Source organism: Sinocyclocheilus anshuiensis, unplaced genomic scaffold, assembly GCF_001515605.1.
Source record: "Sinocyclocheilus anshuiensis isolate Anshui unplaced genomic scaffold, SAMN03320099.WGS_v1.1 scaffold522, whole genome shotgun sequence".
NCBI classification, from domain to species: Eukaryota; Metazoa; Chordata; class Actinopteri; order Cypriniformes; family Cyprinidae; genus Sinocyclocheilus; species Sinocyclocheilus anshuiensis.
Window position 1 is genome coordinate 659,701 of NW_015544185.1, and position 14,760 is coordinate 674,460.

Consider the following 14,760-nt stretch of genomic DNA (forward strand, 5'->3'; position numbering starts at 1 on the left):
TTTACATGAAAGTACTTCTTCTCAACCACAACGTTTCCATCTCAGGTCCACATTTGGACCCATTTTGTTTAAAATGCCACAAATCTTCAACCAGCAGTTCTATAATGTACACAGAGTCCAAAAAGATCAAAACTCTTGTTTTGCATTATTTTTAGGTATATTCTGCTAACGTCACTCGCAAAGTCCTTCTCCGTATGAAAATAAACCACAGTTTAAGAGGAAACATTGAAAACTAAAACGTTCACACAGTGCTCAGGAAAGAGAAGTCCAGTTTTCCAGAGATTCCACAAAGTTCTGCTTGCTTTTTAAAGACATAAATGAGTGAATCTCACGAAAAACTTGAGAAATGTTCACATTTCACCCCAAAATCAAAATAAGAAGCAAATAAAACCTATTTTAGGACCATGCATTGACATATTTGTCATGACAATTAAGCAAATTACACCCCAAAATGCTGAGAAAATGATATACAGTACAAGTATACATCCTGGTTGTACTGCATTTAATTTATGCTGATTTTAATACAGTAATTATTATGATTTCTTCCCACATTACAGAATTTCCAGCAAAAATATGTCTAGAAAATAATCCCACAACGCAAACAATCTTGATAGTCCTGAGAATAGGATTCATTTGCTTTATGCAAAAATCTTGCTTTTGATTTTGGGGTGAAATATGACATTGCTTTGTGAGATTCATTCAAATTGAATATCATGCTGATTCATGTTTTAATATTTGATGTGTTGTGTCCATTTCCACATCACCAGCAAATCAGTTTATCGGCTGAGTAATGTCCGTATTCAAGTTTATTTTTGCAGTAGGAGCAACTTTGGACAATCCGTTTGGTACGGCAGTTAAGTGCTAATTTTGCATTTCTCTTTCATACTCACTCAATTTCTTCCTCATTTGGACTCACACATAAAGTTTCACCTGAGTCCCCTTCAATTCACACCTTGGTGTCCGGAAACTTGAAAGGTGGAGTCAGCTACACAAGGAAAAATATATTGGAATTCAGAAATGGGAATGCTCTAAAATCCCAATCAAGTTGTCAGAGCCCAGACAGGACTGCTAATTACATTGGAAATATTACAAATGTGACACAGCATTTCAGAAAAGTGTCAAAAATACACAAAGCTCGCATTACAGGATGTGATGTCACGAGTGAAATGAATCTTGTGTTTGGCAATTTTGAGTTAGGAAATGGGACAAAACAATGGCAAACGATGGTTGTTAATGAGTGAGGATGATTGTGATGTCTGGAAGTCGAGGATGTGCAACACAGTCACAAAGAAATTACCACAACTTTAACAGATAACTCCATAAAACCGGACATGAGAGACAAACAGTGCAGTTCAGAAGTGAGTAACTTAACAGCCAGAATCAAACTAAAGCGAACAATCCTTTCCACACGATAAAAAAAAAACAGCCATGTTCACACTGCAACGTTTTGGAAACAACAACAGCATTTAAATGAGAAATTAATCACCTGAATCATCATTTTGTATATGTACGAAATACAGGAGTCTTTCTTGAACGTAAAGTGGCTGACAGTTATACAGAGACTGTTGCAATTCGCGAAAGTGTCACCATAGCAAAAGCGGTTATAAACACTGATCTATATGATATATATAATATAATATAATGTTCTCTATTATAGATCATTGGTTATAAACCACAAACACTGACGCCGTTATTTTTGACTAAAGAAATATTAGAGATCCAAAAATGACAATTCTGTCGACATTTACTCATTCTCAAGTTTTTCCAAACCTGTATGTGTTTCTTTTTTTCTGTTGAACATAATATACAGTATATTTTGAAGAATGTTAGCAACCAAACAGTTGACGGTAGCCATTGACTTCCATTGTATATTTTTTCCATACTGTGGAAGTCACTGCCTACTAGCAACAAAATATCTTCTTTTGTGTTCAACAGAAGAAAGAAAACCATACAGGTTTGGAACAACTTGAGGGTGAGTGAATGATGACGGAATTTTCATTTTTGTGTGAACTGTCCCATTAATTGTTCCGTGTGTGAATTTGGTTTAAAAATGTAGTTGTTAGGCTACTCCTTTAAAACTGTGAGTGAAACAAAATCTAATTTAGCCGCAGTGTGAACGTGGATCATGAAACAAGACAAAACATAAAACATCAAGAATGTAAAATCGACTTTTAGCCAAAGTTTTTGCCATTTAGCCAAAGTAAAACAGCAGATTTCTAGCATCTAATACGCTGAAATGTGTGTGAATAAACAAAGTGGTGCAAACTTACAGTGGTTTTCCAAACGTTCAGTACATTGTCACAATATGCATAAGGCTGTTTGGAGCTTCTTCTTTTCTTTTCTTTTTTTTACCTCTAGCCTTAGTGCTTTTTCTTTTCTTGGCTTCATTATCTTCTCTCTAAAGATAATTGTGGGACTGTGGGAATTCTTTTGCAATTGAATATAGTAACATTTACCATTATTATGTCTACGAAAATATTCTGTCTCATTTTTCTGCAAATGACTTTGTAGTGGAAATCTAAGAGGTAACTAATTTTACAGAACAAATCATCAATCACAAAATGAACATAGAGGTTATACACACACTTACTATGTGATGTTAACAAAGTAAAGTTACAAATATAGAACTTTACGAAACCAAATGGATTCCCTTATTAGATAAAAAGTCAATGAAATTGGAATGGGAATGTTGTCTTGGTTATTCCATTTTCTTGGGGCTGTATTCTACTCTTCCCAGTAAAATTGTATTGCATTTCAAATGCCAACCTTTAAATGCTCTAAACAGGCATAGTCTTTCTTCCGAGGGCCTCAGAGCTGCAGATGCCTGGTAAGACAAAAGGAAGCACTGGATGTGAACCGAGATGACAGACCCAACTCTTTTGAAAAACTGAAGAACTGCTTGGTGGGGGGGCGTGGGTCCAACTACAGGGAAAGAAAAAAAGTGAGCTACAGGGTTGGAGGAGCGCCGATGGGAAACTGCGTTATGTTGCATTCATGATCGTGAATGTACGTAAACTTCGAAAAACAGTTCTAGTATTGCTGTTGCAGTCAGAGAGCTCGTGGATTTACTAATTTCTAATAAAGTTCCGCCAACATGTCCATCTGGATGAGGAGATGTAGAAATGCTACAAGTGTCGGTGCGTCAAGTTCGGAGGTTTTCTGATAGAGAACCCTCTGATACGAGGGACCAAACCGTAAACATTCAGCGTAATGTATAAAATAGGGAAGCTTTCAGAGGCGATTTCAGACCATGACGGAAGAGTTTGAGGAGGCTGGTCATACGGCAAATCCAGGAATTCCAGAAAGCGTTCATCGGTCAAGATGACAAAAAAGGAAGGTGGTGATGTACGGCTCTCCAAAAAGGACAATGCAGGCAAGGGCCGGGGTCGGGACTGGAGTGGGAAGTAGTCTTGCCCTGAGGGAGGCTACAAATCACAGTGAGAAGGCACGGGGCACTCGAGTTTATGGGGCGTGGGGTTAAAATGGGGCAGCAGGCGGGATTGGACAAGGGCCGTGCCACGTTTCAAAAAATGGTGGTCTCATACTTGGTGCTACTCGAAGGTCTGGAGGATTCCCGTGGTTCGTAGAGCCAACTGGTGCTGCCCAGGGACTGCAGGTCCGTTTCCGGCTCCAGAGGGTCGATCTGCCGGAGAAGCAGGAGCGAGGAGTGAGACTGCAGGAGAGAATGGCAGCCAACGGAAACCCACATTTCACACAAGTGAGGAGATGGCTGTTGAGGATGAACACCATGTAGAAATCACCGTAGACAACAACACTGATCTCTGGGCCTGATGCTGGTTTGAGCGTTTATACACAAACAGATGCTCAGTCTATCTGCTAAGTTAATAGAGAAGTGGATTCTTAAATTCAATTGGCACACAATCTTCATCTTAAAATCGTTAAAAGTGGCGTCTTTTAAGAAGGTCGTCTGATACTGTCATTTCAAGTTGTTTTCAAAAAAGTGAACGTTTTGAATTTGACAAAGTATAAATGTAGGATAGCTGTCTCCAGTGTTGCTGACACAACATTTTAAGTATTGCTTAAAATGCAATACTTTGTTTTTGAAAAGTCCTCTCAATGACATTGTTAGGCGACACAAACTTTTCGCTTCACTTTATGAAAAGGCCCAGTATTGTTTTCTAGTAATTTGAAAGACATTGCTCCAGGCATGGTGAACCCAATTGAAGAATTGTGTAGTGATCTGTGAAGTACAACTATAATTATATAAATCTCCCGAAAACATGTCTGGGTCACATTTCACCCCAAAATCCCTTCAGAAATGACATTTTGCATACATTAAAATTAAGCCTATGTTTAGAACCATTAGAGTTTTGCACCGTGACATTATTTCCAAGAAAATTATGCACAAATTTTTAATTACCATAATAATGTGTATGGATGTTTTACTTTATACTGTATTATTGTAAGGATTAAGCAATATTAAATTCACTACAATGAAGTATAAATACTAAAATAAATTAACATTTATTAAAAAAAAAAAATATATATATATATATATATACACAGTATAAGCAGATTTAAAATGTATATACACACACACACATAATAATATATTGCCATTTTTTTCAATTATTAATTGTCATCAAAATAATGTCACAATGCAAAACAATTTAATACAAAATAGGCATCATTTTTTTTATGCAAAATACAATATCTTATTTCCTTTTGACTCTGGAGTGAAATATCACCTGGACAGGTATGTTCTTGACAGGGTTTGTGAGATTCGTTTAAGCAAACCTGATTCTGTTGACATACCGAGCACATCCTCAGGCCAAAACAAGAATTTGCCAATGACACAACATATGCTCATCCTTGAATTTTGTACATGATTGCAACCTTTAAACTTCTAAACGATTTTACTTACACCACACTTTAAAGTTGTGACCTGTTGCTAGTGTCAACCAAAAATGTATATGGGGGAGGGAAAAATAGGTGGATAACAGTGAAAACTGGAAACGTAAGAGGAAAATTAGTAAAGTGAATAAGTGGTAGGGAAGAGAAAACCAGAGACGTAGCAGGAAGAAGAGTGCTGGAGAATGTGAGGAAGAGAGAGAGAGAGCAGAACCTGAACTCCAGGGCTGATAGAGGGCAGCGGGAGGTAGGAGGGGCGGTGGGCGGAGCACGTGTGACAGTAACAGCAGCAGCATTCAAGCACAGGTGCACCCTGGGAAGGAGGACCGGGCAGAAGCCCAGAGACACAGATTACAGGCTTACGCCAACAAAATAAAGACATACAAGACGTGAAAATACACTGGGACTGGAGGTGACACCTCTTTGACACAATTAAACCTGTTCCGTGGATCATGTTGGTCATTCCTACAATGCAGTACATTTTTACCCCACCATCATATATGTCTTAATAAAATAATTAACATTTTTAAAGATGGAAATCATATGATCCTTTATCACAATTGAACATGAAGGGGAATTTTAAATGGTTTCACTGCCTGTTTTTCATCCTACACTTCTAACATAGAAAACATATTCAAAACTATTCTTGGTGTTTCTTCATTTTTTTTAACAGTACAATAAATTGATACTGTAAATGCTACTTTTCTACAAACTGTGGGAGAACAGTTTTCTGAAGTAATCAAAAATATGTGAACACAATATATTCATGATACTATGATATCACATATCATGTGCTGAAGTCATACTCACGGTGGAGCGGCGCATACTGTTGCGGGACTGCGAGGTGGGCCTGTTGGTCTTGGGTTCTATGTTTTCGGAGGCTGGACCAGCATATGAACTGTGACGACGGGCCTTCTGTGCCTGGAGAGCCATCTGATATGCTACCTCAAACGCCTGTCCCAGTGTCAGGATGATCTCATAGGTCTGTGTCTGTACGGGGAACAGCCATTAGCGGAGTCATTACATAGTATGTGTGTTCACTTTCAGTGAGGCTATAAAAAATGGCAGAGAAAACTATATTGGACCTTGACAGTCAAACTGCAACCTGTAAGCGTTACTCATTTTCAAATGTCAAGAGGACAGCCAATCACAACAGAGCTCATTTACATAAAGGAGTACACTGTTCAATTATAAGGGTCAGAGAGATGGGCAAAAAATTCAAATAAATTAAAAATGTAATTAAAATCCTGTGTAGATTCAATGTCGGAAACAAATAATACATTTAAAAAACGAAACTTTAAATTAAATATGTAATTGATACCTTGTGTAGATTTAATGTTAAAAAGTAATTACATTAATATCCTGTGTCGATTCAGTTCAATATCAGAAAGAAATTTAATTAAACATTAAATTAATATCCTGTGTAGATTCAATTCAATATGTCAGAAACAAATAAAAATAAAATAAAAAATAATTAAATATAACATTTTATTTTTAAATATTATCTTGTGTATACTCAATTCACTCTGTCAGAAATTTACATTCATATTCACATTTATTATTTTAGTAACTTGCAAGTGAGAAGTAGCCCAATAAAATATCTATCTATCTATCTATCTATCGATCTATCTATCTAGTAAAATTAATATAAGATAACAAAATTACATTAAATAATTTTTTTTTAAACTCAATAACATTTTGGTGAAAAACACCTTGACACTTTAGTATTATAAAATCATTGAAAATATATAATAGTTAATAATATTAAAATTTATTAAAAAATAAAGCTGCAAAACATGGCAACTTTAAACATGAAAACATTGTTTTCTATTGACTTTAACAAACCTATTCTCTGTCAACCCTGATTGGTTCCCCTATAAAAGAGCAGATAAAAACAACACCCACCACTTCTACTGTAGTGAAGACATGGCAGAAGTGGTAACCAGACTTCAGATCTTTTGTGATGTAAGCAAATGTGCAAAGGTCATCCGGATCCTGGGCCGCACACGAGATGTTCTGGATCTCATGCTCTGCAACCATCACCTGCAAAAGTACAAAAATATAGAGTGAGTCCATCACAATTTTCAAACATCCGCTAAAAACATCAGCACTTCACTAATTCATAACCCGATGTAACCATATATAACCATAATCTATCATTCATGTCTGTGCCACAAATAGTGCAGGACAGGTTACTGTCGAACAAATCTCTAACTCTGATAGTGATGGCTTAGCAGACACCATTAATAATGAGAAACAGTCCAGTTCTCCTGGTTTACACTAAGGTAAACCAATGTTAACTTAAGGTACAGTCAGTATGTACTGGCAGATGCTCCTACCTTGGTGGCTGCGTCAACAAACTTGACTCCTCTGTAGGTGATATTCAGTATTATGACGGGACCTTTCCGGTGATCCTTTGATTTCTGGTAAACATTAGAATGCAAGAAATCATAATTGTTTCACAAAACAATTTAAGACATTAAATAATAGCATACTGACTAATGTATATATATATGTACCCTTATTCTAGCGCAGGCCTCCTGTGTAGATTCAATTCCTCGTAGGTCTCGGATGATAACAGACCCTAAATACTGGTCAGAATGTCAGAAATTTACATTCACTTAGTAGATTTATTTATTTATTTTTTAAATCATGTTACATGTGAGGAATAGTAAAATAAAAATATAAATAAAATATAAACAATAAAAATAAATTACAATTTAATGAAATATTATTACAATTCAAAATAACTTTTTTCAATTTTAATATATATTGTAAAATGTCATTTATTCCTGTGATAAAAACATCACAAAATTATGGATTTGTTTCTCATAAACACACAGCTTTTCACTTCACAAGATGTTAACTGGAGTTACTTGTGGATTATTGTGATTTTTTTATCAGCTGTTTGAACTCTCATTCTGACGGCACCCATTCACTGCAGAGCATCCATTGGTGAGCAAGAGATGTAATGCTAAATTCAGCTAGTTGCCAAGGCAACATTTCTCATTTAAATTTAGTTTACCTTGATGTACTAAAATAACTAAAACTAAAATTTGAAAAAAATAATAATAATAATAATAAAAACAGACATAAAAAAACTACTAAAATAACAAAAACAAAACAAAATTACTAAAACTTGATCTAAAATTAAAACGAAAACAGAAAATCTAAAAAAAACTTATTCAAAATATTAATAAAAACGATGTATTTTTTGTTGTTGTGTAATGTAGAACTGCTTAGACACGGTTTGCAACATTTCTCACAGAATGACTCCAATGTGATTCATTACTTGAAGGAGTCAATTCTCAAAATCTGTTCCCATGAAGAAACAAACTCATCTTGGATGGCCTGAGTATGCGTAAATAAAAAAAAAAAAATGTATTTACGGGTGAACTATTCCTTTTGAAATATTGCATCTTTATGTTGTTAATTCAGATGCAATCCATTCCTATTGTGAAGTGTATAAACTGACAAATCCTCAAAGAAAAGACTTACTCTAGCCTCATAAACGCAGGACTCGGTGATGAGTTTATCAGGGTGATGGTGCCAGGTGGAGACTGTGGTATATGTGGCAGAGTGACTGGAAGGGCGAATACTTGGGCGTGAATGTCGATCTGCATGACGGTCCTAACAGAAAACAACAAGTGCAATCTGAGTCAAAGTCACACCAACTAAAAAAAGACACACTGTATATTTATATTCAAAGTGGAGTTATATTTAATAGTGTTTTGCAGCATTTTACTATTGTTTCTCTATTCATTTAAAAACATAATGAGTTTGAATTATTTAAAAACAATTATTTATGAATTATGAATTATTCATGTTCTGTGGTGTTCAGACGTGTTACTGTGCCCCGTGGTAACAGACATCAGCATTCAAGAATGTACAAGAATGAATTACTGTATATTTATATTCAAAGTGGAGTTATATTTAATGGTGTTTTGCAGCATTTTACTATTGTTTCTCTATTCATTTAAAAACATAATGAGTTTGAATTATTTAAAAAAATTATTTATGAATTATGAATTATTCATGTTCTGTGGTGTTCAGACGTGTTACTGTGCCCCGTGGTAACAGACATCAGCATTCAAGAATGTACAAGAATGAATTCTTCACAAAGACCTCATAACCATTTTAACTCATTTGTTAGAGAGCATGTGCAAGCAAAAATAAATAGTAACATTAAACAATAAATAGTGAACGTTACTAAATATGTTTCATGAAAAATTCACTTTTAGCATTAAAAATAGCACAGAGTCCAAAAAAGTACCATTTTAATTAATTTGGTTAAAATGTCAATGCTCCCAAGTATAAAAAAAAAATATATTATTTTTTTATTAATTACTTTAATATTTAAATAAACATAAATATTAATTTTTTATATTACCTTAATTTCTAAGAATTACAATTGCATCCATGTTTGTTAAGTGTTAACTACAACTGAAACTAAAATTAAAACCATAAAAAATGGTGTTTGTTAATTGAAATAAAATAAATGTTAACTGAAATCAATAAAATATAAAAAAAAACTTAAATTCATTTTATTTCAGCTAGTTGCCAAGAAAACATGTGATTCATTACTTGAAAGGAGTCATTATAATCACAGTGATCTTAGTCACAGTGGTGCTTACATGTGAGCGTGATCTTTCACCGAAGGAGCGAAGGGAGATACTGCCATCCTGATCCAATGCTCTGCTCTTTCTGCCTGATTCTCCCAGCGGAAGCAACATATCCATGGAGCGACTGGTGTACGGATCCATATAACTGAGAGGTGACGTATTTTGAGACAACAGGTCCTGAATCTGATAAACATTAGCAAGGTAAAACATATTTATTGTTATATATGAATATCATGCATTGAAATTTTACATTCATTTTGGGCCTAAAATTATGTCTATTACCTTGAGTTGGGAAAAGCGTTTGGATTTCGAAGGTGCTTCCTCATACGGTCGCTCAGCTATCGAGGCTATGATTCTTTTTCTGTGACCAAGAAGACCAATTTTCAACACCTGAATAGGGAAAATTTGTCAATGCATCAGATCACAGTACACACGTCACACAAAAGATCATACCGGCATGAAAAGCACATTTACATTAACAATTTCAAGCTCCCACAGGTTCTTCACACAGTCCAGGGTGCGGTAGCCGCTAGACAGGAAGTTGTGCAGATACTCTCCAAGACCCAGAGTTTCCAGCCATGAGGACAGAGAGGTGCTGCCGTCACACCCCAGAGCTTTCACCTAAAGGAGGAGAAAAATGCTGTCTCAAAATAAATTGCATAGCATAGCATATATCATTCACTCTGAGAAGCCAGGAGAGACATTTGGACACTTAAGTAACACTTAAAATGTCTGAATGTGGTGTAACAAAATATCTAACCAAGTGCAAACAAAATCTTTTTTCAGAGCTAACGTCACTTTTCTGAGATATATTTGCAATGACTTTTAACCAACCACTCCCAAGGTCATTTTAAGTGGAAGTGGATGAAATGTGTGCTTGAAAAGTGTGCTATCCTTTTAAAAATAAATGCCATAGTGTCCAAATACTATTTAGGGACTGAAACACACTACCTTTGGAAGGCTTTTTGCTGCATGAAGGATTTTTTTTCTGTGGCCTGGGTCGGTGATGCCAATTTCGTGAAGGTCCTCATCTTCCATCACGTTACTCCCCTGAACGTATGCACATTCTCATTAGTTTCTGCTTTATTACGTTTACAAGAACAACCAAGTGTTGCATGATAGTGACAGCAGGGGTAGTTTGAGACAACAGTTTCAGGTACATCTAGTACTTGTGAACACCAGACACTTAGTCAGTGCCTTGCAGGAATATTCAAACCATTTATACATGCATATACTATCTATCTATCTATCTATCTATCTATCTATCCATCTCTAATTAAAAATACTAAAATGCATTTAAAATAACAAAAATACATTTGATTAAATAACTAATGAAAAACACATTACATTAAATTTTTGGTGAAAGCTTGACACCTTAATACTATGAATCTACAGAATATGGTAACTTTAAATATTCCATCCATTTTCATCCAATTGACTTTATCTATTTATACACAATTATATTTTAGGTACTGTGACTGAAATTAAGTAACAATTTCTTTTTCATTATTTAATTGTTCAATTTTTATCAACTTTTAGCTGTTTTGCTTTGCAGTTCACTTAGATAGTCCTGCAATATTTTAAATTAAATGTTTTAAATGAACAAATATTCCATGTAGTCGTAGATCATAAAAATGCATCAATAATTATACAACATTTGTAGAAAAAATACTGTTTAAAATAATTTGATATGGCTTATAGCATGTCAAAATGCAAGGCAATGCTTGAAATGGCATGTACCTTTCTAATCTGAAACACTGAAATAATACATTTATTTTGAAAATAAACTTTTAATGTGAAATTATTTTTGTTTCAATTATAAAAAAAAAAAGTGTGATTTTTTTTTTCATTATAGCAATTAAATATCACAGAATTAAAAAAAACACATTATGCATTGAATCTACATTGAGGATACAAAAAGGTACTTTTTATCATATTTTCGGCCCTCATTTATTGGATATATAGAAACTCACCACATCCCCTGACCAACCTGCTGTATCAATCAATCCCCACAGACAAAAGCCACTCACCATGTAACGCAGGTCATCGAAGCCATTGAGCACCAGTTTGCTCTCATACTGAGGAAAGCCCACATGTTCCAGCCACGCCCCCACCGACTGCTCCAGCACGCGGCCCCCAGCTGCATCTGCCGACAAAGGATGGCGTTTGAGCAGCGAAAAACCGTTTAGCCTGTAGCAGCGGCACTCGGAGGCCGAGATGTGGCACTGCCACATCATCTTTGGCCAGCAGAGCTGAGGGCAGCAGCAGCAACAGCAAGGCAGTGTCCTGGCTTGAGCGACGGGCCTCCGCTAGATGCAGGGCCCCAGATATACAGACTAAACTAGTAATGGAGATTCCTCTACAAGCCCTCAGTGCAGTGGAGATGAGAGCCAAGGCTGATGGGGTATGGAGGTAGACCTTGACAGGTAGTCCTTTAAAGAAGAGTGTCAAGTAAAGGAGTCAATTAACTGGGACAATTTGGTGTTGCTCCTCAAGAAGAGGCAAACAAACAAAGCAACGTCTACACAGCTTTTCTGTATCTGATTCAAATGATCACGCAGAGGGATGTCAGCACTTTGCACAGACAGGATGATCATAAAAGTTCAACAAGAGCTTTTGGCTTGCAGCAAAATATCGAGATCTACAAGAAGCTACTAGGAAGTTGCAGGAAAGTGCACCCTGCTTTGCCCCTATGAAACAAACATTCCTCTACAATGCAAGGCTCGATAAAACAGACTTGTCCTTGAAATTGGAAGCAAAACCCTTTAGTAAAGCCCTAAGAACAGTTGGAGAGTAAGAATACCAATGTCAGTGAGTTTGCTTCAACAGAGTCATGGATCCTCAAACCAAGCAGTCCAACTCATTGATCAACAGTCCACCACAATGCCACCAGAAGCTTTGTGTGATGCCAGCTCCTCCTTTGAAAGATCTTCATGACACAGTTTCCCATTTCCCAGTTGTTGATGAGGAACCCCCTCCCACCATTAGAAAGTAGCCGGTTTGACCACTTCCCCAAGCAGTCCGTAATCAAGTAGGGTTCTGGTCACGGTAATCCAAGTACTCCTGGTCCTTCTGAGCTTAGACGCACCTCGCCGGGCTAACATACCAGAATGGAATGCACCATCGAAACAAGATAAAACCAAGCCTTGATCCAGTGGGAACAACTGATAAGAAAACCCGTTGATGGCTCGGTCCCGCTTCTTGCAGCCCTGCCCCCTTGCACTGGTCGCTCCGTTCTTCTAGAAAACGTTCCTAAGGGTCCTTCGGGCCCCGATCAGGCAGCGTTCTGGTCACGGTAATCCAAAGACTGCTGGTCCCTCCGAGCTTAGACGCACCTCGTCGGGCTAACATACCAGAATGGAGCACACCATCAAAGCGAGGTACAGCCAAGCCTTGATCCAACAGAAATAAGGTGAGCTCCAACAATGGATGGATAACCCCATAAGAAAGCCCCGTTGATGGCACGGTCCCTCTTGTTGCAGCCCAGCCCCCTGTTCTGGTCGCTCCGTTCCTCTTGCAGACGTTCCTAAGGGTCTTGTGCTTGGGGGCAAAGATTGCTGCATCCCTGATCCGGGAACGCTCAGTCACAGCAGCAGCTGCATTCAGCACTCACAAAGCAAAACATCCAAATGACATAGTGCTCCTCTAGAAAGCCATTGGTAGCACATCGGTTGCAGCTGGTAATCACCGTAAAGACATCTTCTTATGCATTCAATTTAGCTGCGAATCATGTCCACTCACTGTTTCTGGCTTTCTTTCCTCTTTGACTTGCTTTTTACCCCAGTTCTCATTGACAGAGTCCTTTCCGAGAGCTCTGCAGGGCTGCCATATGCTGTCTGATGCTGAGACCCGCTGCACGGCATATACGCTCTGCTCGTTCCCAAACCCCCTCCCTCCCGTCTTTATGCCTCTCTTTCTCTATCTGTCTCACATACACGCACTCTCTCTCTCTCTGTGGCGATCAATCCCCCCACCCCCTTTTCTCTGTCTCACTCTCTCTCTGCTCCTCTATCTATTCCCCGCTCCCTGTACTGATTAAAATTGCACGCAGGCTCTCTGATCTTGCTGGTGCAGAAAGGACACCATCAGAAAAAGGAACAAGAGACAAATCCAAACCACACACTACTGTGCCAGGATCAGTCAGGGGAGGAAGAACGAGGGAAAAAAAACCATACATGTTCCTCTAACCCCGCAACCCCATCCCTATCCCCTCCGCACGTCAGTGCTTCCAGAGCCTCTGCACTCTCTCTATGAAAAATTAAATTGTAGCCAAGCCACAAACCACAGTAAATCATCAGAGGAATTAAATTCGTGAATGTGTCACTGTACCAGTGGGGAGAGAGGGCTGGTTCTGGGGTTGGACGTTAAACGTTAAGTCAGCGAAATGCACCGTGCACATGCTGCACTTAACGTAATCCCACCTGTGCCCACCTTCATATTGGACACATCCGAGTCCAAATTCCAGAATTCAGATTTTCCAGATGTAATCAAACTGTAGCGCTCGTGTCTCGTGTGCAGACGACGCCGACCACATCTTCTGTAGCGTGATGTGGTCTAATTCAGTGTCACACATGAGTGCTGCTTCTGCATGCATGTAGGGCATTATCTGCATGCAGCTGAGAGCAGGGGAATCATACAAACTGTCAGCCTGCCAGGACGTTATTCACATACAGACACTGAATCAGGCTTGATATGTAAAGTGCATCCAAACATCTGCAGGCTCAAAAGGACGCTCACTTCTGAAGGAGGTATAAGTATTGGGGTGCATTTTATGTTTTTATCCAAAACAACAAAAAACAAAGAAGAACACTAAGAATTATCCAACAATATTAGCAATGCCACCATACTGAATTTCAACATGGTTTCTCATGGATTTGGTACCATGTTTTTTTTTTTTTTTTTTTACATGTAACATAGTAGTACATATTAAATACACTAACATTAATTCATTAAGCAGACACCTTTATCTGACATGAGCAAAATGAGGAAAAACACCAGCAATTTAGCAAAAAGAAGCCAATAATTTTAGCAATGCCAGCATTTTTGTTAACTTGTACCATGGCGCTACCAATAGCAGTACTTTGGTCTTATACGTAAAAACCAATTTTGATGTACTATTCTTTGAAGCACCTTGGAGTAACATGTAAATGTCATGGTACATGGTATAAGAAAGTACTCTGGCAGTACCATGGTACATCGATGGTATCAGAATGTAATATGGTAGTCTGAACTTTCACTTGTAAAGACAACGTGTATATATATATAT

The 14,760-nt window shown here is 37.5% G+C and overlaps 1 protein-coding gene across 1 annotated transcript in view; it reads right to left on the reverse strand.

Moving 5' to 3' along the window:
- Positions 1–2,694: 2,694 nt before the first annotated feature.
- The window catches only part of LOC107696454 (ankyrin repeat and SAM domain-containing protein 1A-like), a 21,793-nt gene continuing 9,727 nt past the window's right edge, over positions 2,695–14,760 (reverse strand). Inside the window, exons 3-14 of the mRNA XM_016496791.1 lie at positions 11,525–11,640; positions 10,446–10,544; positions 9,969–10,115; positions 9,777–9,884; positions 9,507–9,677; positions 8,371–8,502; positions 7,392–7,463; positions 7,212–7,295; positions 6,778–6,915; positions 5,683–5,862; positions 5,087–5,185; positions 2,695–3,643 (exon numbers count right to left, since the gene is read on the reverse strand). Of these exons, the coding sequence (XP_016352277.1) occupies positions 3,524–3,643; positions 5,087–5,185; positions 5,683–5,862; positions 6,778–6,915; positions 7,212–7,295; positions 7,392–7,463; positions 8,371–8,502; positions 9,507–9,677; positions 9,777–9,884; positions 9,969–10,115; positions 10,446–10,544; positions 11,525–11,640 (1,466 nt within the window). The 3' untranslated portion in view covers positions 2,695–3,523. The remainder of the gene's footprint in view (positions 3,644–5,086; positions 5,186–5,682; positions 5,863–6,777; positions 6,916–7,211; positions 7,296–7,391; positions 7,464–8,370; positions 8,503–9,506; positions 9,678–9,776; positions 9,885–9,968; positions 10,116–10,445; positions 10,545–11,524; positions 11,641–14,760) is intronic.